The following is a 26,557-nucleotide window of genomic DNA, read 5'->3' as shown; positions in this document are numbered from 1 at the left end:
TTAGGGATCCCCTTAAAACATTGACGAAACACTTAATAAGAATTTCGTTTTCACCAAAGTTTAGGTGTCCTTTATAACCTTAAAGTGTCACTTAAATTTGTGGGCACGGTTTATGCCTGCCTAAACCTATCCTTATAATTACAGAATACAAACATATTTCGAATTGTTTCTGGATATGTATAGTGTAAACTTAATATATATAAACTTATGTATTCTCTTATTTATTATTACAACAAATTTGTAAAATCCTACGCGACACGAGGATGAGAAAGAGCAGTTTTGATGGCGCTCGGTGCTTTGTGATAACGTAGAATAGGGAGGAGAAGGATGGGAAGAAGGAAATATCCCTTCATGTATTTTGTTATTATTTAAGTGTTAACAATGAATGTATTTGTTTTAGAACGACGTGCCTCGTCCTAAGAACGACGTGGAGGTGCCGCCCGCCGTCTCCTCGCTCGGCTACCTGCTGGAGGAGGAGGAGCTGTACAGGCAAGGGTCAGTATACCATCCACCGCCCTGGAGAACTATCTCCCGCACTTGGATAGAAATAGCACTATAAAAATGTCGGATGGGGATAAAATGGTGTTCTTCCGCCTAGAAACTAATCTACCTCCCCATGTGATTTTACAATTAAATCTGTTAAGTCTTTTTTGAGTTATAGGTATGTGTGCTTTTATTGTTTCTGCCAAAGATTTCACTTGTCTTCCTTGGGAACTTCTTCACGCACTCAGATAAAAACCATATAGCGTTCCTCGATAAATGAGCTATCTAATACTAAGGTACTGAAAGAATTTTAAATTCGGACCAGCAGACCTTGGCAGCAAACAATAAAATAAAAACTGTTTTCAGCTTTGTCATAAAAAGCTTCAAATAATGCTTATAGCACAAATAAGCGAAACTTGAACAAAATCAAATTCTCTGACACCATATACAAGTTATACTCATTTATTTGAATATCCCCAGGTTATGGAAGAAGGGTCAAGGCAAGACAGGCGAGCGCACTCGCTGGCTGAACTCGCCCAACGTCTACCAGAAGGTCGAGGTGCTGGAGACCGGCACCGCGGACCCCAAGAAGATCACCAAGGTAGAGTACCTCAGGCTCGAGGCCGAGTAGACCCGAGTATACTTGGGAGTAGACCGCGGTATATTGGCCGAGTAGACCACGGTACACTGGGGGGAGTAGACCGCGGTATACTGGGGAATAGACCGCTGTAGGAGTCTGATGATGGTGTTCTTATCCTGTAAGACTTGAGGATAGTTGACTATTTTTCAAAATTAACACGTAATGACACAGTCAAAGATATTTGTATGACAACCGGGATAGAATATTTCAAGAGTACCTTGAGCTGTTATTAAATGTTAATATTGCAAAATAGTCAACAACCCTGTATGAATGGAAGAATTAGTCTAGTGTGAAGATATTCCACGCCTTCTTAAAACGTAGATCGAAAAATAATTGGGTATAAGGTAGCGCAACCAATCAATTTAAACCTAGATTTCTGAGAGTACCACTATAATTCAAATGGAAAGTCATAGTCTTGACCACTATACGTACGTTTTAATCATTCAAGGTCAACTTTGTCATTCAAGGTCAACTTTGTCATTCAAGGTCAACTTTGTCGTTCAAGGTCAACTTTTTCACTTGACGGACTTGACTTGAATTTCGTCATGACGTCATTATTATGATTGACAATAATTCACGACCCGATAAGACTATCAGAAATCTTAGGTTTTTTAGAACTAACATCAAATTATGCCGAAATAAAAAATCGTTGTTCCATCCTCTTAAATCGATTTCTCTTCATATTGTAACAAAAATATTTGTATTAGGTCATTCTTCAATCTCGTGAATTCTGTAGAAACATATTTTTTTTTGCGTAAGAGTTTATCGTTGTCTCAAAATATATTTGTTAAAACTCATCATTTGCCTAGTCTTTCTTTTCCATAAAAACTAAAAACTATTTCTTTATTTTACTTTGTCATCCTTAAAAAGAATAAAAGAAGTTCTGTGTTCAACAAGAATTTAATACTCGGCTTTTTGATTAGAATTGTTATTTTGCGACACCGATAAACTGTTAATTTACATTATCTTCACAAAAGCAGTCACAATTATTAATTTTAGATTATAATATGTACTGACTTTGATTCTAAAAGTATCTATTTAATACTAGAAATCCATCTAATTTGTGGATATTATAAATCTTAAAAAAAACATGGTTAAAAGGATATAGAAGTTATGAAAAATATTCAGTACATATTTGAAAGTAACAATATATGTTTCGAGTCATATTATATTAAGTTACTGTAACAAAACTTCTCGGTAAAATATAGGACATTCCATTTTTAACAATTATTATTTTTACTTTTTTAATCTTATATTTTTTTATATTTCTATGGGGCTTTGGTAGTGGCGTTTATATTTTTTATATTTCTTTTTTAATTTTTATCTCTTTTTTTGTATAATTTTAATATTGATTATAATGGGAGTTTTTTTATAATAAAATAAATGTTGCTATAATACCTATACATAGAAAGTATGTTAACCATATTAAAAATAGTCTATGAATGTATAGTCATAAGATTTTGTGCAAAAAAAAAAAATTCTGAGCATTTTTTGTCTATGCTGCGCTCAAAATGGCTCAAAAGTTCTTTTTTTCTATTTATTTCGTTCAAAAGTGAAATCATCGAAGATTTAAAAATTATATAAGAGTATATTTTATTCAGATATTTAATATATTAAATTAAAGCGTTTCTTGTATTCTTGCTTCGAGCTAATGTGTGTACAATTGTTTTTTTTTTAATACTCGTCTCAAATTGATTTTTGCAAAAACTTTTTGACATAATTACGTATTTTCATTTTTAATACGTAATTTTTATACTTTCTATATTATAATATGTGTGTGTTATTTTTAATGAATAATTTACTACAATATTTTTTTGAAAAAAAAAAAATCAAAAAGTTTTTGCTTGACGGGACTGCGCATAAAGAAGCTTTCGTATAGCTATTGTGCTTATAGATATATTAATTAAAAAATCAATTAAAAATTTTCAAAAATCAAAATAACATCTATTTTCTTGCTTCTCTCACGTAATGAAATGCTTTTGACGAGATTTTCGTGTTTTTACTAAAAAATTTTTTTTTTTGTATTTTTTTTTTTGTTACTAATATAATAATGTTTTGCAGTGGGTGGATGCTAACAACGAAGAGGTAATTTCGACGACATTTTTTAATAAATAAATATTTTTTAATTATTTGACGTAATTCTATGACTTCCGAGTGTTTTTCCAATACAACCAAGTAACACGCAATGAATAATCATTATTTTCGATGTTTTTAAATTTTGACTAATATTCACTTTGTTATTGTAGCCAAAAAGAGATATTTTTTAATTACAATTTTAGTGATTTTATGAGTAAATGCAATGTAAAAATCATCCTTATTATGTGTAACTGTATAAGTTAAAAATTATAAACTATTTTTGTTTTTTTATTATTTGCTCACCAATCTCATTAAGTAGATAAATATTGTTCAATCTAACCTACTTTCAAACTCAGCGGATAGTCATAAGAATTACGTCAACACCTTTACTTTCTTTCTTCTCATCTTTCTCAAGCTTTTTCTAACATTTCCGGGAAACCTGGAGTTTTGTCACGTCAAAATTACCGCTAGGGTGACAATCGTCACTCAATATCTAGGACAATTCCTAATCAAGAGCATTTCGTTATTATTACCCTGGTCAGAGCAAAGTTTTTAAATAAACTTTGTTCTAAAAACATCGAGTTTGTACAGTGTTTGGTAAATTTTTCGATAATTGGTAGGAATGTTGCCACTTGTTAAAAATACTGGTACCTTTCTCCTTGCACGACCTTTTTTGTTCTTCCTATCCTTTGTCCGTGCTACCTTTGAAATTTTATAGGTAGAAAGTATAAAAAAATAAATAAAATAAAGTAGGATTTTTTCTTCTGAAAGTATGTTTTTTTTGCAGTTAGTATCATCAGTATTTTTTTTTCTAATTATTGTAAAATTTAAAGATTTTTTTTAGATTTTTCATAAAATCATAAAGTCATGTTCTTATGTTGTATTTATTTTTCGAAATGCTTGTCCCTTTCGGTGTAAGCAGAAGACTCAAAAAAATGGAATGCGCCAAAAAATATTTTCTAAAAATCGCTTTGCATGAAAAAATGTCTTGTTTGTCTGCTTATGCCCGAAATGTTTTAAATCTGAACTGTACATGCTCGATGTTTCGCCAGGAAATCACTAAAAAAATTGAGCCATTTTTTCCTTTTTTTTTCTCTTTTTTTTTCTACGCACAAATCTTACTTTTTTTCTATTTTTTTTTACAAAATATGTAAATGCCACTATCCATATCCTCTTTTTACTAACCCTTATGCGAAAGTCGATTGATATTTTTCGTAAATATTCGTCGATTTTTGCTCTACACATGTTGGCAACATTTTTACTAATTTTTTCTTGTTTTTTCTCTCTTTTTTCTATCACGAATGGTGAACCGGCTATGGAATCGAATTGGAAACCCACATAAACACTTTACAAATTGGAAAATAATATAAATAAAATGAAAAATTCCGTATTACGGAATTATGGTTACAATTACTACGTGGTTACGATAACCACTTGCTACCAACCAATACAATGGTTGTCATCAACCAAAAACGTAACCATGAACTATGATTTTCATCAACCACCTTGGTTTACAACAACCTCACTTGGTTACGACAACCACATTGGGTTACATCAACCACGATGTGTTACGACAACCACTCTGGGTTACGACAACCACACAATGCCTGGACAACCACGGACCCCAGTGGGTGCAGGACGGGTCGCCCGCGCACTCGAGCACTCCCGTGAAGATCGACACGCTACAGTTCGTGCCCAAGAACACCAACCCCAAGGAGTTTAAGGCTCTGCAGCAGCAGGTCAGTTCCATTACTTAATAATCTAGGTTCTGTCAGTGGCTTCAGTTAAAAGAAATCTGTAGTCTTCCTCAATAAATGTGCTATTCTAAAAGTGAAAGAAAGGACAATGGGCAGATTGGTATACCCCACCAATAGCAATGTCATATATATCATTGGATAGGCCTTTTTATGTAGAACAATATTTACTATGACAGCTTTGCTGAAATGTTTGTCCGTTCTGAGATATAGATCAAAAACTGTGCAAAAGTTAGAACTAAGTAATCTATTGATACCTCAAGTTTTTAAAGGAAAATCTAAGAACTACTAAGTGTAAGTCTTGTATGAAAGAAAATCAGATTACAGTATTGATTAGCATCAGTTTTAAGATTGTTTGTTATCTATATCTCAGAACGGACAAACAATAGAACAAAGCTGTCATAGTAAATGTTGTTCCAGTTAAAAAGACCTATCCAATGATATGTATGACTTTCCTATTGGTGCGGTTTCTCACTACGCCCAACATCCAGTTGGTACAATAAAAGGTTGAAATGCTACATAATAGTAACAATTATGGATCCTAACGGGCACAGTAGTACTTACAAGACTTAAAGTTATTAGTACTTAGATTTTCCTTTAAAAACTTGAGGTATTAATAGATTACTTAGTTCTAACTTTTGCACAGTTTTTGATCTATATCTCAGAACGGACAAACATTTCAGCAAAGCTGTCATAGTAAATATTGTTCTACATAAAAAGGCCTATCCAATGATATATATGACATTCCTATTGGTGGGGTATACCAGGTCCCATATATTTGTGCCCATTGTCCTTTTCAAATCGAACCACGTAGTTCCTGAGACAAATGAAATATCTCTTCAGCATAGTATTCGTAAAGATAGCTCTTTTTTTTTGTAGTTTTGCATCCTCAGGAAACTACTTCATGGAATAACTTGGAAAGTTGTTTAAGTGTAACTTTCTCCAGTTTTTATTCCATTCCAAATTTTGTCTACACGTCGTACACAGTGCAAGTTGAGGTACATGCGCAGGTTTCATGAATTTTAAAACCGTGCGGGTCTAGCGACTCTGGCATGTACCAACACACCCGCGTGCTCGTGTCACTTGCGCATGTTAACTTGCTCCAGCTACAAGCACCCTAAATGCGACAGTCAACTGACCTACTTACAAAAATCTTCCAGATCAAGGAGAACCGTCGTGCAGACAAGATATCTGCCGGTCCCCAGTCGCATATCCTGGAAGGAGTCACGTGGGACGAGGCCAGCAAGCTGATAGGAGAAGACGCCGCCAACACGCACACCGGCGACCATGTCGTGAGTATTATCCGCCTAACCTGTTGGTTGAGCGCCGACACCCACAAGCTCGCCTTGGGGTGAGTCACGTGGGACGAGGAGCGACTGCCTATCTGACCTCCTCAACTCAGTTACCCGGGCAACACGATACACTTTATTAGAGGAGGTTTTCAAACTTCATTACTACTGACTACCGCCGTTATACCTGCCAAAGATGAGCCGTTCAAATGTGAGTTGGGAGCCACCATTTTAAAGTGCCTTTCGATTTCAGTCAAGATACGAATTTATTTTCTTCTGGCGACTGCCGAAGATTTCCAAATCACAGCCCGACAATTTAATGTGCCTTCCGAAACACGGATTTTTGTATAATACTCGTATGTAGCAGGATAAATTTTAACAGCATCTCTCTGACCTCTCAGCAGGTCCTAATGGGCGCGGCGTCCAAGGGCATCATCCAGCGCGGCTACCAGCACAACGCGACCGTGTACAGCGCCCCGTACGCCAGGAACCCCTTCGACCACGTCACCGACACCGACATCGACGAGTACCGCCGCACTGTCGAGCGCAAGCAGCGGTCTGACTGTGAGTATACTGCTGTGTTAGCATTGTGTCTACCAGCACAACGCGACCCACACCGACATCGACGAGTACCGCCGCACTGTCGAGCGCAAGCAGCGGTCTGACTGTGAGTATACTGCTGTGTTAGCATTGTGTCTACCAGCACAACGCGACCCACACCGACATCGACGAGTACCGCCGCACTGTCGAGCGCAAGCAGCGGTCTGACTGTGAGTATACTGCTGTGTTAGCATTGTGTCTACCAGCACAACGCGACCCACACCGACATCGACGAGTACCGCCGCACTGTCGAGCGCAAGCAGCGGTCTGACTGTGAGTATACTGCTGTGTTAGCATTGTGTCTACCAGCACAACGCGACCCACACCGACATCGACGAGTACCGCCGCACTGTCGAGCGCAAGCAGCGGTCTGACTGTGAGTATACTGCTGTGTTAGCATTGTGTCTACCAGCACAACGCGACCCACACCGACATCGACGAGTACCGCCGCACTGTCGAGCGCAAGCAGCGGTCTGACTGTGAGTATACTGCTGTGTTAGCATTGTGTCTACCAGCACAACGCGACCCACACCGACATCGACGAGTACCGCCGCACTGTCGAGCGCAAGCAGCGGTCTGACTGTGAGTATACTGCTGTGTTAGCATTGTGTCTACCAGCACAACGCGACCCACACCGACATCGACGAGTACCGCCGCACTGTCGAGCGCAAGCAGCGGTCTGACTGTGAGTATACTAGCCATCTAGCTATCTATAGTCCACTAGCCTCTGTCAGCGGTTTCATCTGCAAATTTCTACATGAACCCGGATAAAAATAGCCTATGGCCTTCCTCGATAAATGGGCTATATAACACTGAAAGAATTTTTTAAATCGGACCAGTAGTTCCTGCCCTGTTATTGTACCATCTCGTTATCGGTCCGCTGACGACTAACAGATGGCTTAAGGCTCTAGACAGACGGACTGCATTTCAACTGCAAATTTGCAGTTCAACGGCAGTTTAAATGCAGTTGACACAACTGCAATAGAACTGCAAATCAAACGTGCAGTCCGATTGCAGTTCAATTGCAGTCGGCGTGCAGTTGTGTTCTGAAGTTTGCGGTTGAAATGCAGTCCGTCTGTCTAGACTAGAGCATAAGAATAACGATGACGTGTTTAGAAACAAACTTATTTATATTTTATTTTAGATGTTCAAAAGTGCTTGAAATAATTGATTTGACCTTGAATTTCTGTGTTATTGCAGACGACACAGACCTGTCGGAGTCGGAGGCGATCAGCGCGGCGCAGATGACGTCGCCCATTGACACCGAGGAGGAGTCGCGTGACGGTATGTAGCCACCAGCCACATGATATATACTTCTAGCAATTTTCCCGCAGTTTCACCCGCGTCCCGTGGGAACTACTGCCTTTACCGGGGTAAAATATAGCCTATGTTACTCGGGAACAGTGTAGCTTCCGAACAGTGAAAGAATTTTTCAAATCGGTTCTATAGTTCCGGATTCTATTCGATGCAAACAAACAATGAAATATTTCCTCTTTATAATTAGTCTTTATGTTCTAGCCCAAAAAAAGGGGGTGTTGAATTGTAAAGGGATAAAAAATAGCTTTGTAATTATTTTTTAAGCTACATGACCACATATCTTGACGATTGATACACCCATGCATCGAAAAGCCTACATGTCGGTGATACTTGTGCTCTCTCCGGTGGTGTCGGGTTGTCGTCGCATCGCGCTATGAGAGTGAAGGAATACTGAGTGCACCGCAGTCCAAGCTAATGTGCACAAACTATAATATGTCCTGCGCAGCGCAGCTGATCTCCTTATATGATAAATGCCGTACTGACTATTTTTCCTTATATTTGCAGAGCACCGCGTCCTAAGAATAGAGACGAAACAAGCGCCCGTGCGCAGCCAACCAGAGGTCGTGCTCAGCGATGGTATGTACATACACACACATACGGGACACTTTATGTAGCGCCACTGTTGCTCTACATAGTTGCCAGACATACATGACTTGCTGTAGATTTTAAGAATGGGACATTTTAAACACACGGGACACTAACTGTCGCGTAACTGTTGCGCTACAAATTGGCCAGGCATACTTTACTTGCTGTAGACCTAGTGATATATATACTTCCCTGCCGATTTCGGCTATGGTGACTGCTTTCAGCTACCATTGAGAGAAGAGCTAGGATGATCAGCTCTTCTATGCGCCCTTTGATGGCTGCAGTACCCTATTTTATGTGTAAAGGTGCGCGAGCATTGGCTGCACGTTAGGATACCGTCCACGTAGTTATAATGAATGGCTACTGGTGTTTTAGCCTTAAGAGCATCACGCTTCGCATCCAGTGCGGATTTCCTTTGCTTCTCGAAATCTTTGATCGCATTTTTAAGTAGGCCTCTCCATTCAGGGCGGCAAATGGCTTTTGTCTCCCAGTTCTGAGGATCAATGTTGCACCTTTTCATGTGTCTTTTCTGAACATCCTTGAAGCGTAAGAACTGGCCACCTTGTTTCCGTCTGCCGTTCTGGAGTTCAGAAAGAAGATGCGTTTGGCCACCCTATCATCATCCATGCGTAAAACATGACCGCACCATCTGAGCTGTCGCCGCATCAGGTACGCTTCTATGCCGCAGACATTCGCGCGTCGTAGCACTTCGGTATTTCTAATCCGATCCGACCATTTGATTTTCAGAATGTCTCTTATGCACTTTAGATGAAATCGGTCCAGCGCCCGTATATGTTTCCGATAGAGGACCCACGTTTCAGCCGAGTATAAAAGATTTGGGAGGACTATGGCCTTGTAAACGGAGATTTTTGTCGAAAGCTTCAAATCATGTGTGTGTAAGACCTTGGCTCGTAATTTACCGAAAGCAGCTGATGCAGCGCCAATGCGATGGTTTATTTCGGCATCAAGGTCACACTTGGATGTAATTGTGCTGCCCAGATATTTGAAGGTATTCACTTGCTTCAGCTCAGTATCGCCAATGTTTACCTTGATAGGTTCTGTAGCTCCTTGAGAGTCGATTGCCATTACCTCAGTTTTCTTAACACTGATTTTTAGACCGAAACGACAACAGACTTCCTGAAGGTTAGTCATCAGGTTCTGGAGCTCTTGTGCAGAGTTGGTAACAAAACACAGATCATCAGCGTACATGATCTCCGTTATAAGAGCATGAGATACTTTAGTATATGCTTTTAATCTGGCCAGGTTGAAAAGTCCCCCATCAGTCCTGAAACGTATTTTGATTCCAGCAGAAGTTTGTTTGAGTGCTTCACTGACAACGACAGAAAAGTAGAGAGCAAACAGTGTTGGCGCAAGCACACAACCTTGTTTGACCCCACACGTGACAGGAAAGAACTCTGACTGGTCACCATTATAGGTAACACAGCAGGTCATCTCGTCGTGCAGAAGGCGAATCATTCTCACAAACTTCTCAGGACAACCTAATTTTGCCAGTAAAGTCCAGAGGGCTTCCCTCGGCACGCAGTCAAAAGCTTTTTCTAAGTCCACGAAGCACATACACAAAGGTTGGCCTTGTTCTCGGCTTTTTTCCTGGAGTTGCCTGATGGAAAAGATGGCTTCGCCGGTGCCCCTGTTAGGTCGAAACCCAAACTGAGTCTCTGGCAATATGGCTTCGGAAACTGGTAAAAGCCGGTTGAGAAGAACTCTGGCAAATATCTTCCCAGGGACAGAGAGGAGCGATATACCCCGGTAGGAGTTGCAGTCGGAACGGTCTCCTTTGTTTTATACAGTGTCTGTATACGGGATATTTTAAATTCAGGTGGTATTGTTTCCTCGTTCCAAATGCGATCAAAATTTGCCAGATGTAAGTATGAAGTTGCTCCTCCGTATTTCAGCAGTTCTCCGGCGATGTTATCAACGCCAACTGCTTTTTTATTTTTCTGCTCTTTGATGGCTTGAACAACTTCAGCAAAAGTTAGTGGTTCAGCAAGCGACTCATTCGGCGGCAGAGGATGGATACGCCTTATATGCTCAAGATCTGCCGATCGATCTACATTGAGCAGGTGGTTAAAGTGCTCTGCCCAACGATCAAGTATATCCTGCTTAGCAGTGAGCTTTTGGGAACCATCAAGGGATCTTAATGGAGTGCAGTTTTTTATGGAAACGCCAATCAACTTACGCATTTCTTCATAGAAAGCGCCTAGTTGGTGGGTATCTGCAAGCCACTGTATCTTTTTTGCCTTTTCAAGCCACCATCTATCTTTCATCTTCCTCGTTAATTTCCTTAAGGAATCACCACTACTTCGGACTTCTTGACTGGATTTATGATTTCCCTCATTACGCTTCATGAGTACACGATGCTGTTTGAATGCTTCAGTTAGGGCCCTATCATTCTGGTCAAACCAGTCCTCGTTGTTTCGTTTTTTGTATCCTATGGTTTCCGTAGCCACAGTTAGTACGGTGGATGAGATCTGTTTCCATTTTGATATTAAGTCACCTTGCTGGGCATCAAACACATCTAGCGCATCTGTTAGGCCTTTCTGGTATTTTTCTTGAAGATCTTTAGAATCCAGTCGATCTAAGTTGAGAGATATTGGTTTAGCCCTGCAGGGTCTTCGTGGTACACGAAGGCGGAGTCTCAACTTAGTTACCAAAAGCCTGTGGTCTGTCCAGCAGTGCGCGCCGCGCATAACGCGTGTGATATGCACCTGGGAGATGTCCCTTCGTCGCGTTATCGCGTAATCGAGGAGGTGCCAGTGTTTAGAACGCGGGTGCATCCAGGTGGTTTTGAATTTGTCGCGAAGCCTAAACAGAGTGTTTGTGATGGTGAGGTCGAATTGGGCACAGAGTGTGAGTAGTAATTGTCCGTTACTATTCATATTGCCCACACCATTATTTCCAATCACGCCCGGCCACGACTCAGAATCTCTGCCAACCCTCGCGTTGAAATCGCCTAGCAGCAGTATTTGTTCGCTTGAACGTATGCTGGTAAGGCATTGGCAAAGTTCTTCATAAAACTGTTCTTTGACACTGTCCTCGTTACTCATTGTTGGTGCGTATACGCTTATCACATTCAGGTAGTTGTCGTTTGGTAGGTGAAGGCGTAATGTGATAATGCGGTCCGAGATGTATTGTGGACATTCTGGCAGTTTTTTTACGATGGTGGATTTAATGGCAAACCCTACGCCAGCTAACCTTCGTTCACTTTGGGGTCTTCCTTTCCAGAAGAATGTATAACCACCGCCGATTTCTTCAAGTTCGCCTTGGTCAGCTAAGCGTGTTTCGCTTAAAGCTGCCACGTCTACATTGTATCGAGCAAGCTCACGTGCTACGACAGCAGTTTTACGCTCCGGGCAAAGGTTTCCGTCATTATCGATTAATGTACGCACGTTCCATGCGCCAAATGTCATAAATGATGTTTTTATCTTATTTTTCTTGTTACGTCGACCGCGAGTAATGGGGTGCCTAAGCAGCCGCGGTTGCTACTCCCCCAATTTGACGGGACAAGCATTTTTTTAGGACACCTTTTCTAGCCCCCTCCCCGGCTGAGCGGGGGAAGCAGTGCCTCCCTAAATAGGGCTGCTTCATCACCTAAGGTGCTGCCCAATCCACACTGTTGTCCCAAGTGCAGTGCAGAAACGACCACTCTCCTTAGGCTGCCATACGTGCAGGCTTCAGACAAAGCCGGGTGTGCACCACCACCCAACCTCTCTACCTCCGCCCATCGCCGCAGGTCTTTCATCAGGATCCAGTAACCAGAAGCAGTCAGTTGCGCGGGAAATATTAAAGTGCGTAAGTGTTTGCGCAGACACAGACGCACTCTCTCGTCCTCCACCCTCTATTCCCAGTGGAACGGAGAGCCGCCACGACTGGAGAAGGTTTTGGATGCAGTGAATGGCCGACGAGCACTTTTGACCTCTGACGTCGCCCTAAGCCTATCACAAGACTTCACTGCCCCGCCGTATCCGCCACTACCGGTTGCCTATCAGCGTTGGTGTGCCATCTTCGCCGGGGCAGATTCTACGCATAAAGCGGGAGGTATCCGCAGCTACTGACGGCGCTCGCCGCCGCGCTAGACACTGTGCACGACACTGTGGCGCCCCCCAGCGGACACGCCAGGTACTGTGGAGAGCCTGCTCTCGCACACGTCCGGCACCGGCGGTGACCGCCGCGCTACTGACCGCGCTCGCCGCGAGTGATATAAGAATGGGACTGCATCCATTACATCCTACACACACGGGACACTAATTGTGGCGCAACTAAGTTGCCATACTTGAATGGGAGGATTTTTTTTATTTGAATGGGAATTGCATCGGGTCTTTGGATTGCTGGGTTGAAATTTTGATTGCATGCAATTCTAAATGTATGGGAGATTTTATAAGTGTTGCCAGATATTATGTCAAATTGAAATAAATATACAGCAATTAACGTTTTATATATTTTTACTTCATACTCATTATCTGGCAACACCCTAAGAGCAGCATTTTTAGTTTTCATTGCTGTCTTGGTAAACATATAATAGTTTTGGCAGAGATTCATAATACATTATTAGCGCAATGGACATAGTTGTGAATACGATTTTTTCCCTTATTTCTTTTTCTATATAATGGGATGTTTTATATTACCTATTTTTATTGAAAGGTGTATCCAAACCTGTAAAAAATTACATAAGTGTCAAGTTAAATAAAAAAATATAAGCGTGACACTTATAAAAACAATATTATAGCGAGTTTCCATCAAAATTGTGTACTTGATATCGTCAAAATTCAAAATGTACATCAAAATTGTGTCATATTACAATCTCTAATCACAAAACAAAAGATAGATTCGTTATTGAAATCCGCCACAGATTAACATGGATACACCTTTTCAGCACGATTTTCCCCAATTTTTCTTCGCTACCTTGTATAGGCATGTCCATATTAGTGATTTCATTTATTACCTACATATGTTATTTCTTAGTTTTTGCATGAGTATGCGTTTGTGTACAATATACGATGTTTTTAGCGGACACCACTGATTTCTTGGCTGCCGAACGCGCTCATGCAGATAGGACGAAAGGTAAGTTTCTATAAAATGTATAAAAATATTGTTTTTTTCTAACTTCTGTACTAAAGTGTGGTTTTGAAGTACTAATTGAAGATTTGTAGACAATTTTCTCCAAAAAATGGTTTTGAAATCTGTAATTTACTTTAGACTTAGGTAGTAAGTGGGGAAAAGGCTCGTGAGATGATAATAACTTTTCTGAGGGTATTTTGAGCACATAGTGAAGTCTTGAGTTCGATTCCTGAATTTATGTTTTTTTTCTGGAATTTTCTTGTTTTTTCCCATAGATGAGACTACTTATTTGGGCAGAATTGTCTACGAATCGATATAAGAATTTCTAACTCTTTTGCATGTTTGTATATTAGTTACAACTTATGTGTGGCATACATTCAACTAACTTTCTAACACTAACTAAAAGTATCGCTCAACTATCGCGCAACTTTTGAATGTATGCTTCCCTTTTTGATTGTAGTGACTTGTTCATATAATTTTATATCACACAGAGTACAGTACAGATAATATTAACAAAGAAATATAAATTATTACTATTCACATGAAAGCATTTAAATGTAGAATTTTATGAACAAGTAGATTCTGTTGTGTTTCTAATATTTTCTTTACTAATGCTTTTTTTCTTTTAGTTTTTCTAACTTAAGTTCTTAAACGCAAAAAAAACTGAAATCTCAAAATAGGTATCACTTTTATGTAAATCGTCTCCAAATAAATAACAAAATTATCAAAAAATACAAAAAGAAAAAATCTGTTCGTCAAACAATGATAGTATGACATTTTACGAGTAGGCCCAACCCGGGATCCGAACCTGTTGTCGGACGACGAGGTGTTCTACGACTCGCCCGCGTCGCCCATGACGTCCGAGGTGATGTCGCCCGTACCGCGCGTCGTCATCAGAGGTGAGGAAGGGAAAATGGAGTGATTGATTCGATGGTGCGAGTGATTGATTCGAAGGTGCGAGTGATTGATTCGAAGGTGGAGTGATTTATTCGGAAGATGAATTGATTGGTGCAAAGATTGAGTGATTGATAAGTTACACTGATGTTGTTGTGATTGAGAGTATTATGATTGATTCGTAAGGACTAATTCATTGAACTTTTGTAAGACTGTTCAAAAGTGGCGTGTTAGAAGATTTGCTCTGATCTGGAGCGGAGTTTTCAGTCTGTTTGACGGATAAAAGATATTTTGACTGATCAAAGATTGAGCGAGAGTATGCGAAGCTTTGAGATAAAGGCTAAGCTAGATAATTTGAAAGGTGTTTGATATGATTGATTCAAAACGTAATGAAAGGATATTAAACGAGTTTGTTTCCTTCGATATTCACCTGAAATACTGACTGAACTCTCCGCCACTAGCGGCAGCCCGACAGCCCACAGTCCTCTCAGACGATGACGTGTTCCTGCCCCCCGCGTCCGTCACCGTGCGCTCGCACGTGGCGCCCGCGCCGCAGACTGTCGGGCACGTCGGACAGCCTGTCCCACAAGCTGGACAGACTATTAGTAGAGGTGCGTTAGGTGATGTTGAAAGGTGTACGGTGGGCACTGGGTGAAATGGTTCTGCTAATTTTCGATCAGATGGTTATGTAAATTACTGAAAAAAATATGTTGTGATTGATTCATGAATGATTGATTCGTATCAAAGTATAAAAATAATGTAAAAATTTCGTTGTAAACACCTTGAACGGGTATACAGAATTTTTATTTTCTTCTGCCATATTTAAAATTGAGCTACTTCCCTCATTCGGATAAAAAATCGTTTTGTTATGAAAGTGCAATTACAATGTACAATTCATACTGACAAAGATTAAGTATTTGCAAATACTTGTGAAGTCCAATCTTCAGGCACTAGCGTGACAAATACACACTAGTTTCACAATTCCTAAAAGGATCAAGGTCCTGTTGAAAATTAGCAGAATCAGAACCCCCAGTAAACTCATGTTAAGACAGGATTGTATGTATTCAGGCATAATTTTGTGAGTTGATGTGTCGTTGCCCCAATCATCGCTAGTTCATCGGTGTTAGGTTTCAGTTATCATCCCAAGTCATACGAAGCGGTCTAGAGCTATGTCCTATGTCTCATCGCTCCACAATAATTTGCTAGTCTTGGTGTCAAAACTCCGTATCATTCGAGCATAAATTGTGTAGCAAAATATGTATTTAGGAAACGGTGATGGGTAGAAGTTATGCGTTTTTAGACGCACATTTGCTCTAAAAACTATTACCAGAACATATTTAAAAGTAGTAAATAAATACAATCAAAATATTTAAAAAGTAAATATGGAATAAACATATTTTAACTCTCAAGCAAAAACGATTAAAAAGCGTATATCAAACTATTCTAGTATGTACAAAAACTGTAGTTTAGTTTTCTTCTATCAACGCAAAATCTATCTTTTTCTATGTATTTAGACCTCTTTTACCACCAGTAGACTCACCTGGTTCTCACAATTTCACCTCATCCTACCCCTTACAGGTAAAGATGAGAAAGAAGTGCTATCAAGTAACAAACGAACGAAACACGAATACTCCCGAAGTACGAACTTCGATAACATCGTCAAACAGTACGACTCCCCCAAACAAGTCCCCAAGTGTAAAACTAACTTAACTGCTAGGCTCGGACACACTCACGAGGCAGGAAACGAGAGCAGTCGCTCTAGTTTATACTCTATTCCGTCTATAGAGTGGGATGGACGCTGCAAGTCCGACTTCGGACTTCGAAGTCGGTCCCTCCCCAGAAATAGGACAGCTAGGCTTTTCAGAACCCAATCCCATAGCGGCTTCATTAACTCCTACATGAAAGACCCCGAACCTACTCATTATCATGTTCCTAGGTGTAGGTCTTGTGGTGCTTCTAACGTTTCCTACGCTTTCGAGTTGAGCAAGGAAGAGAAGGGTAAAAAAGCTAAAAATCACCCCTCTATCTACTATTCTGTCGATAATATTCCACAAAAATGTTCAGAGGAGGTAGCGAGAGATCCAACGTATGTTAAAGTACAGGAGAAGTTTGTACCAGTCTTCAAAGTTGAGAAGAAAGATGTAGAATTTGTTGAGAGTCAAGAGTTTAACGAAGACAATTATATAGGAGATATCGGTAATAGTTTCTCTTCGGAAAACCAAACTGTTATTGAAAAGTCTGATGCTAATGACCAAACTGTTCAGATTTGTGAGAAAAATGCTCAAATCTCTACTAAAAGTACTATTAAAGATGATAAGGAGACTTTGACGAGGGATTTAGAGGAAGATGATGGTATAGAAGATGTGAACAAAACATTAGAATCTATGGAAGGAGAGTACCACAGCTTCACAGACTTAGAAGACTCTTACGAGAGTCCTGTCAAAGAATTAGTAGAGAAAGACATACGAGATTATTCCGTGCCAATAGACTTTTACTGCGAGGATTTCAAAGCTAAAGAAGAAGTAAAGAAATCGCCTCTAAAAGTCAAAAATACACTCGAACCTATTTTGGAAGAATCTAAAAGTTCTTACGGAGACGACTCCAATACTTCTCAGAATGATAAGAAGGAAGAAGTGGTTGAAAATATAGTCGGTGATGTTGTGAATATAGCTGTGTTGGCTAGTCAGTTGAAACAAGAAATTTCTACTATTGCAGCTCAAAAAGTTACACCGGAAGCGCTAGTAGCCGAATGTGTAAGCAGACAAGAAAGTTATTTAGTGAACGAAGAAGGTTCGGACATAACAGCTAATGATGTAGAAAGCTTCACTACAAACGTTGTACAAACGGCTGTAGATATCTACGAAAATGAAGCTTCGGAGCAAGATATGTTAGACTCTGTGTACGACAATGTATTTGAAATACTATCAAATGAAAATGAATCAGAAGTTAATGAAGTTAAGAGACAAAATTCCTTGGCGAGCACTCTCAGTTCCACAGAAAGAATCAGCATGGATTCAACAGCTGAATTCGAGAAATACGAAGTTGTTTCTGAGATTTTAAGTGGTATTCTAAGTAGGATAGAGTTTGTAGAAATTGTACTGAAAGTGAAAACTCCTAAAGTTGAGCTTTTAGAACATTTTAATACTGATGATGATATTCAGGAGACGTTCTCTATCGCGAAGATGATTGCTGATATTGAACAGAGTGCGTGTCTCAATGAGACCGTGTTAACCGAAGTTAGCGACACAGATATAGGGCAAACTAACAAAATTATTGAAGGTATCATTTACTACATATTCGATAGAGCCATGTTTATAAACAATCAGAAACTAAAAAGTAATAAAAAAACTGTTAAAAAAGTGATCACTGTCGCTGATTTTGAAGATATCCTATTTACCGCTAAACCGATATGGATGGATTCCGAGGATTATGAAGAGATACCTTTAGAGGAGAAACAAAGCGTGGAGAAGGATTTTTATGCTATTAAAGACTTTTTCAACGCGAAATGTCTTCAGAGTGCAACAGAACAAAAAATAAAGAAAATTAAGGAAAAGCGTTGTGATTGTGAAAAGGCTGCAAAAGTAGATGACGATGTAGTAGTTAACAGTCATGAAAAGAGCTGTCAATGTGATGACCATGTTGATGACAATAGCGAACACAACGAACAGGTTCATGATAAACCTCAAGAAAATGGCGATGTATTAGATGACGAAAACCAAGTATATTTCGATCCAATTGTTAACAATATAGAAGTTATAGAGGAAAAGACAGATTACTGCAAACAAGTAGCCATTTACCACGAATACAAACAGAATTTAACGTACATTTTAGATAAACCGACTTTCAGTGATTTGGATACAACAAATTTTAACTTGGAACCACAAGTAGACAATAATATTACAACGAATGATGCTTCCAAAACTGCAGATATAGAACTTAATGAAACATTTGTAGAAACCAGCGATATGAACAATGCGTTTCACGAGGATTTCAGCCAATCAGAAGACGCGACCATTTCGTCACAAACCGAAGAGTGTTTCGTCACACCCGACGTTGATCTCACTTCGGAACTCAAAGAGAATATATCTCTAGAGACAGATACGTATGTTATAGAGACAGTTATTGACACATCTCAGGAAGAATACCATTCGACAGTTAATGATGAATTTAAAGATATATCGGACAGGACTGAGGAGTTTGCGAGCTTCTCAGTTCAATCATCTGCCAATAATATAGAAGAATATCTAAGTCCTATAAGAGATCCGTCTCTAGAAGATACTATATTCTCTCCAGAATACAGAGACATATCTTTAATAACAAATAACGTAAAAGAGGATACTAAGAAGAAAGAAAGTTCTAGAAAGCGCAAGCATGTGAAAGAAGCGCAAAGTCGATCATCTTCCCCTAACAGAAAAACTACAAAACAGTTTGAATTAAATGAATCTCCTATCAAAAGTGAATCTAAAGCTACACCTTTAAAAAATCTAGCTAAACGTAGAGCATATTCAGATATTGCGTCACCATTTATGAAGAAAACTCATGTTTTAGCCATGTCTCAAACTGAACATTCCGGTGGGGTTAAATACTGGCTGTCATTTGACGAGAATCTACCTGTAGTAGAAACTGAAAAAGTAGCTAGAAATGTCAAAAGTATTGATGATACTCTACCCAGTTTCATATCTATAGATATTGACGAAGATAGCATGGAAGGGAATCCTAAAAAGTTCTTTGATAAAGCTACCAGTATGAATACTAAAAGATCCAGTGTGCTTTTACATGAATATAATGAGAATGATATCAGTTTTCCTTCTCCTTCTACTTCTAACATAGAGTTCGCAAGAGAAAGAGTAAGAGAAATTGTAGCTGACCCGGAATTGGAACGTGATGATACGGATAAAGATTTGCCTCAAAAGAAATTGCTATATGAGCTACATAGCCGACCGTCTAAAAGGTTATACTCAAGCTGGCCCCCATTCGAAGATACGCTATTCTACAGGATAATATCGAAGTTTAGGATGTCTGAGAGTTTCGATCCTAACGATTTAGAGGACCCCAATTTCGACAGTAGTGCTTAGACTCGAATAGGATAGTTAATGCCGGTATGGGATAGTGTCAGCCGGAATAGGATAGTATCCGCCGGAATAGGATAGCGTCAGCCGCAGTGGGATAGTTTTAACCGGTATAGGATAGTATCAGCCGGAATAGGATATTAGCAGCTTGAATAGGATAGTCGGATCGTGTGTAGGTAGTAAACAAGGTAGGTGCTATAATTGTATGAGTAAAATTGTACTTATTTAAATAGGCTAGATTTGCTTAAAATGGGTGTCATTGCAAATATTCTAAAAAGAATTATGCAGTTATACGGTTTTAGGTCGAAAATGTAATTTCTTCAAACGTTGAAACTTTTCGGATATTTTGCTTTAAATGAACCCTAAAGGGATAGTTATAATAAGTTAGGTATCTTGTAAAAGCAGTCCAAAGCACAGATATTATAAAGATAGAAAAGGTCTTCTTTTTCTTTCATAAAAGATAAAGGTTTTATAACCAAAGAAATGTATTTTTATAGAAGCATGTTTTTTTTAATATTGTGAATGTAGTTTATATAATTATTAATATGTTTTTGTTAATATTGTAAGTGTTTTTAAAATGCGATTTTCAGTATTAGAATTAATTCTTACGATTTTGTTTTAATTTTAAAACTTATTTTTCTTGTGTTAGGGAAATATTTCGCGGCGATTTCTGATAACAAATAATTATGTTCTGTAGGCATGTAAAATATTTCTAGTAGGTATCCTAGGCCCTTTTGAAACAATAATATAAAAGTCAGTTTGGCCCCTTTTGAACCGACAACATTAAAGTCAGTTTTCTAAAACAACGGTTTACTTTGAAGATTGAACGTGATTTTTTTTAGCAAACATTTGTTTTAAGAAAACTATCGGTGAAGTGACGTCGTAAAGTATCGATAAAATATCTCAGTCACATCCCTAGTGTAGGTAGGTTCTATGAGTTTCTAGAATAGTGATGTAACTAATTCAAACGTTAACAATTTTATTTTTTAATTGGCAACCCTGTCATATGTCGCTTCTGTAATATTTTCACTAACTCATTGTTTTTGTATACTTGTGTTTGTTTGTCCGCTATTAAAGTGTGTGTCTGTCTTATGTGTGTGTTTCTGTGTAGATAGTGCCTTTGTGTTACTAAAGCAAGGGTATACACTGATTTTGGTAGGTTTTTAAGCTTAGGCAAGGAGTTTTTTTTCAGATTGAGGTAATAAAGTATGTAGTACATATGTGCATTATTTCTGAAGCCGAAATCAGTATAATATCGTTGCTACACTGTTGATATTTCACTACGGGTTGGGTACATTTATCTAGGTTGCAACCGACTGAAATCGTGGTTGACTTTAATGTGCACCCGACAACGAGCGTTCCTAATATTCTATCTATGCGCTGATTTCCTTGCTAAAGACAAAATTTTGAGATTAACCCCATAAAAGTAAGTAAATCAACAAAAGATAGATAGAATATTGGGAGTGGTGCTGTGAATGTTCTTCTTTGTTTAAAGAGGCATTTGTCCAGCTGTGGTTATGAATACTGAACGTTTACATCTGATCTATCTATTAACATCTGATTTTTACCCATACTCTATTTGACTGTGCATTTGACTAAAGGTAAACAATCTTGATAGCACTTTTAACAAAAATACGTACCTATTAAACAAAAATACTGCTTACAATAATGATTTTATATTACATTTTTAAACTGAGCTTTAAAAATGAAAACTCATCATGTATCAAGATTTACCTTCAGTCAAATGCCTAGCCTATTTGACACTCTTTGGGTGCACTAAACATTCTTTTTTTTTGCCTTTTTATGTACATAAATATTTGGTTGCAATGTCCATGTTTGCATACATAGAGGAATGCTTTTGTTCTGACCTGCTTTGCATGCTCGAGCACAGCTTTCACGTGGTTTCGGGGCAGAAGGTTCGTGGTCACGACGCACACAGGTATGTAAAACTAACACTGGAATGGCTTGGGAATGTTTCAATTAGTTTATAAGTACATTTTATATCTTTTCTAGCTTGTTCAGGGGTCTATTTTAAGGATAAAAGCCTATATGTTATTCTGATGTGTAAGATATATTATTGTAAAGTTTCATCAAAACTTATTCAGTAGCTAAAGTGGAAAAAACTTACAGACATACAAACTCACTGAACTTGCATAGTATGCATACAAGTACAACAATAAATCAGACATATGGCTATGGAAAAAATATATACCACATACATAAAAATGTTAGGCAAATGATGTGTAGTCAAGGAGAAAATCTGCATAATTAGCGAAATACTACCGGATTAAAATCATCTTCAGAGTACCAAGTTTTATCCCAATCGGTTTCACTATTTCTCAGTGAAAATGTAACACATACTTTTTCGATTTTTTATCGGTTCAAGATTTTTCGCGTGGTTACATCCAGTACCCGGATTAAAAGTTGCCTGTCCAAGAACCAAACTTTATCTGGAAACCAAGTTTTGTTTAAATCCTTTCTATAGTTTTAGCCCCAAAACTACTTTACTTTTGTAAGGAATATATTATTGTTATTACTAAATGATTATAATAATGGATTTATCGTACGTTTCAGGCGAGCACACGGTGAACGGAGACCACTCGGATGCCCACCAGAGCACATTCTCTCACAGCAGTAAAGAGGTAATATTACAATCAATATACTGTTCAGTATCTTGTGTTGTGTAATTGGGGTATTGGGTTGCTCGAGTAACTGGGTTGACGAGGTCAGATAGGCAGTCGGTCCATGTGGCACACTGGTACTCAGCTGCACCCGGTTAGACTGGAAGCCGACCCCAACATAGTTGGGAAAAAGGCTCGGATTTTCGTTATTATTTTTTATTTTAAGAAATAATAACATAGAATTGTGTAGTCTTCTTCTGAAATGTTTTCTAGCAATCTAGATCAAATTAAATCTAGTTAGAACATGTCAACATATATAGCTTCTGTCAGCGGTTTCACCCCCATCCCGTGGGAACTACTTCCCGTACCGGGATAAAAAGTAGCCTATAGCCTTCCTCGATAAATGGGCTATCTAACACTGAAAGAAATTTTCAAATCGGATCAGTAGTTCCTGAGATTAGCGCGTTCAAACAAACAAACAAACAAACTCTTCAGCTTTATAATATTAGTATAGATTTCAGATGACGATGATGATGAATGATAATGATGATGATGATTTTAATCCGGTTTGGTTCTGTTTGCAGGGCTCTCCGTCGAAGGAGGTGTCGACCGAGGAGTCTCCCAAGAAGGACAAGAAGAAGAAGAAGGGGCTCCGGACGCCCTCGTTCCTCAAGAAGAAGAAAGAAAAGAAGAAGTCCAGCACGCCACAACCCGCCTAGAGGTAAATATATTGTTTGTTGTTATCGCGGCAACTGAAATACATCATCTGTGAAAATTTCAACTCTCTATCTATCACGGTTCATGAGATACAGCCTGGTGACAAGAATTCAAAAATTCTCCATTTGGTTAGAACGAGAATCTTAGTCCGAAATTTTTGAAAGTGTTTACACAAATACTTACTTAAGAAAAAATAAGTTACTACTCAAAGTAATGATCCAATGAATTCATAAATTGATATAAAACAAGAGGTTTTAGTTTACCTTAGCAAGATTGTTTTAGTTTACCTTACCAAATGGAATTTTCCCTGGCTGAGACTGATCTTATTTTTTGCAATATTAACATGTATATTTTTGCAGTATTACTAAAAGATATTTGTTTTGTTTCAGATAATCCCACGGATCCACACTGCCATCTCGCTTTCAAATACTTGTAATTTTTTTAATAATCGTAAGGTTTCTCCCGTGGAGTTCCACGGACGGCTTATACAGCGTGTTGCGGTGGGGTGTACATAATTATGTAGTTGTGACTTGGACACATGCTGTATACAGGGGCGGGCTCGTTTTATCATTTTTATGCAATTTTTACTCAAAAGGAAACCATTATTCCAATTTTGTAATTTTCCAAAATGTTCCTTCCAGTTTTTAGTGTATTTTTTGACGTTTTTAACGAACTCGCCTCTAGGTTTTAAGGTAAATTCTCCATAGACGGTCGCTTGGACCCGGTGAGCGCATCAGTCACCGGGGACCCCTCTAGTACAAGCACATTCATTCGGGGGGTCATTTTAACTTGTTTTATCTTGTGATAAAAGGCAAATTTTGAATGAACGGGACGGAAATATCTGGATATTATTTTTTCTGTATTTATTCGTTTGTAAGCGGCGTATTGGTACAAGTAGACCCACCGGGCGGCATCGGCTCAGCAGTGCTAGGCTGCTCACGTCATGCTCGTGTGCTCAAACTGAGCATTCTCGCACGAATTGAGCATTTTTTTGTGAATTTTGCACCTTTGGGCTCGGTGAGCATTGAGCGAGTCTGACACGCGAGCGAGTTAGAAGTTAGACGCTATCAGATAGTTGTAAAAGGCGTATTATACTTTCTAATTTATTATTTGACAAAATTGTTCGGTTCGTAATGTTGCCTTGCCAATCCATTCTTATGTCGGAACTTATGAGTTTGATTATTTTAACTTTTATTATTGTTTAGTTTTCTGACTGTTAGGTTTTAACTGAGAACGTCGGTATTTATATTGGCAGCTGGTATATTCGCCAACTATATTATAAATCGGATATTATTGTTAATAATAAAACAGCCTAAATTAAATATACTTAAAAATATAATCAATTGAATATGCTAATGACTATGTGAATCATGTTAAACGTATATTATCATATACAAAATGTATCTAAAATCAGTACAACGCAGTTGGCATCAAAGTTTCCGACTTTTTCAGTTAAAATTGAAATAAATAACTGGTGCATTGTTTTACTATTTTTTTTCTAGATGGCATATAATGCTTTCATGTTTAAAGGGACGACCTCCGTAACCGGTTGCTGTAACCAAAAAAATCGGTAATTTTTACTCAAATCGTTTCTAAAATGCGCATGGTCCTAGAAAAAAATCAATATTAACACGAAAAATTACCGGTTTTTATGAGCGGTTAACCGGTTTATCGGAACGTCTCGCCATTTGTGCTTTTAAATAATAATATTGAAATAGATATATCTGTTATACAGGATGGTCTGACAGTCGTAGTCGGCAAGCAGGGGCACGTTGACACAGTGCCTGAATGTAACAGAAATGTAACCTTATTAACGTAATCAAAAGTATGTAGACTTGAAATTGTAATCCAATGTTTTTTACAACCATTAAATTTTTTTTAAACATCTATTCGAAGATAATTTAAATGATTTCTGCCAGATCATCCTCACGATAGATATTATATTAAATATAAAAACAAAAATATAATATATGTTAGCATTTTATGTAAATGTAAGAAGGCTAGCCTACTTTCTGTAGTTTTAACTTATTTTTCTTTTTTACTATTCGGACGTAATATTGCTCGGTTGACGTAACTTGTACGTATCCTTTTGAAACAACCTGTATCTTAAAAAGTTGACAAAAATAAAAACTTATCTACGTAAATACAAATTATTTCAACCTGGCAAAACAAACCAGTACATTTCATGTTGTTAATTTTAAAATTTTGTCTTAATTTTGTAATTAAAGTATATTTTTTTATTTTCTCTCAGTTTTTGTGAAGTTTTTCCTATTCAATTTGACATTACCTAGAGATTGTCTAGCGTTGATAAAATGACAAGTTGACTAGTTTGCAGGACGTGGTTGTTCTCGGTTGCGGTAACCCGCCGCTTCTAAAGAACCTTACGCGATGTTTGTTCATAACGTTGGGACTAAATAAATTATGCGACACGTACATTGGAATCTTATGTGTGTAAATAAGATTTCTTTTGTAATAATTTTGGTCCGCTAACTATTAAATGTCGTCTGTAAGTTGGCAGAAGCGTCGGGTTACCGGCAACCGTCTAGCGTGACCTCACTGCCGGCGTGACACGTAAAATACAAAAACAAATGATAATTATTACATCGGTCACCCAAAACGTATAGTTTTGACAATTAATCAATATTATTGTATTATCTAAATGAAATATTTTTTTTAGTTTTGAATATATTTTTTTGTTTGTTCCCGTCACAAATCTTCGGGCGATAGAGTTAAGATAGCTTAAATACGTTACGTTACGATGTATGTGTATTTTTTATTTCGTAAAAATATATGCTATTTGAAAAAAAAGTTTATTATGAAATTCAGTGTTGTTTTTTTATCCTTTATTACCCTTCTCCCGAAATTCCTGTGACATATATAATTTTTCCGTATCATCTTTTGATACAAGTAATCTCTAAAGGGTCAATTCCCACTGAAAGAGCAGCGGCCGGCAGCGGCCGTAAGAGCAAGTGAAGAGCAAGCGCTCTTACGGTGTATGTGCTCTTACGGCCGCTGCTTTTTCAGTGGGAATAGACCCTAAAGTGGCTGGACCGATTTGGAGGAGACTCCACTAGAACATAGCTCAAGTTATATTGGTTGCGCGGTAATTTTCATACTCATAATTTGTTATATTGGTAATTTCACTGGTGTTTGCAATCCTATTCCCTTCCTTTTCCCGCACATACCTCAACGCATTCGTTGGAGCGAGAGGCGACACTAGCGCCCTCGAGTCGTGTGGGCAACATAACAAACAAATCAATGGCTGACAACGCGCGCGAGAGCTCACGTCTCTCTCCGATACAAAAATCGATATTGAGTGGAAAATTGGTGTGATTTGTGTTGAACTTTATTTGTGGCAGTGCTCCTCGTACAAGAAATCGCCGTAGAAGACAACAGGTACTGTGCTCCTTTCCTTTAGGCATACTTTCTTGTTTTG

General features: G+C 38.4%; 3 protein-coding genes across 11 annotated transcripts in view; all 3 read left to right on the top strand.

Moving 5' to 3' along the window:
* Nucleotides 1-25,942, top strand: part of Hts (hu li tai shao) — an 89,665-nt gene extending 63,723 nt beyond the window's left edge. Inside the window, exons 10-23 of one of the 9 annotated variants that reach the window (XM_064043053.1) lie at nt 401-495; nt 964-1,084; nt 3,185-3,208; nt 4,828-4,938; nt 6,114-6,245; nt 6,647-6,806; nt 8,043-8,126; nt 8,664-8,735; nt 13,770-13,823; nt 14,609-14,719; nt 15,176-15,325; nt 22,358-22,425; nt 22,989-23,125; nt 23,511-25,942. In XM_064043053.1, coding sequence (XP_063899123.1) covers nt 401-495; nt 964-1,084; nt 3,185-3,208; nt 4,828-4,938; nt 6,114-6,245; nt 6,647-6,806; nt 8,043-8,126; nt 8,664-8,735; nt 13,770-13,823; nt 14,609-14,719; nt 15,176-15,325; nt 22,358-22,425; nt 22,989-23,123 — 1,317 coding nt within the window. In that variant the 3' untranslated portion in view covers nt 23,124-23,125; nt 23,511-25,942. Of the gene's footprint in view, nt 1-400; nt 496-963; nt 1,085-3,184; nt 3,209-4,827; nt 4,939-6,113; nt 6,246-6,643; nt 6,807-8,042; nt 8,127-8,663; nt 8,736-13,769; nt 13,824-14,608; nt 14,720-15,175; nt 15,326-22,357; nt 22,426-22,988; nt 23,126-23,510 lie in introns of all 9 variants that reach the window. The other 8 variants (XM_064043052.1, XM_064043055.1, XM_064043054.1 and 5 more) reach the window with 8 other exon arrangements.
* Nucleotides 15,371-22,351, top strand: LOC135119106 (uncharacterized). Its single transcript, XM_064042784.1, has 2 exons — nt 15,371-15,397; nt 16,229-22,351. The coding sequence occupies exons 1-2, from the start codon at nt 15,371-15,373 to the stop codon at nt 19,787-19,789; spliced, it is 3,588 nt and encodes a 1,195-aa protein (XP_063898854.1). The 3' UTR covers nt 19,790-22,351.
* Nucleotides 25,943-26,230: 288 nt separating the features above from the next.
* The window catches only part of LOC126056156 (uncharacterized), a 52,642-nt gene continuing 52,315 nt past the window's right edge, over nt 26,231-26,557 (top strand). Inside the window, exon 1 of the mRNA XM_064043036.1 lies at nt 26,231-26,517. The gene's annotated coding sequence lies outside the window, so the exon portion shown is untranslated. The remainder of the gene's footprint in view (nt 26,518-26,557) is intronic.

Source organism: Helicoverpa armigera, chromosome 30 (assembly GCF_030705265.1).
Source record: "Helicoverpa armigera isolate CAAS_96S chromosome 30, ASM3070526v1, whole genome shotgun sequence".
Classification (NCBI taxonomy): domain Eukaryota; kingdom Metazoa; phylum Arthropoda; class Insecta; order Lepidoptera; family Noctuidae; genus Helicoverpa; species Helicoverpa armigera.
The sequence above is the reverse complement of the archived record's forward strand: the minus strand, read 5'-3'. Positions and strand labels throughout refer to the sequence as shown.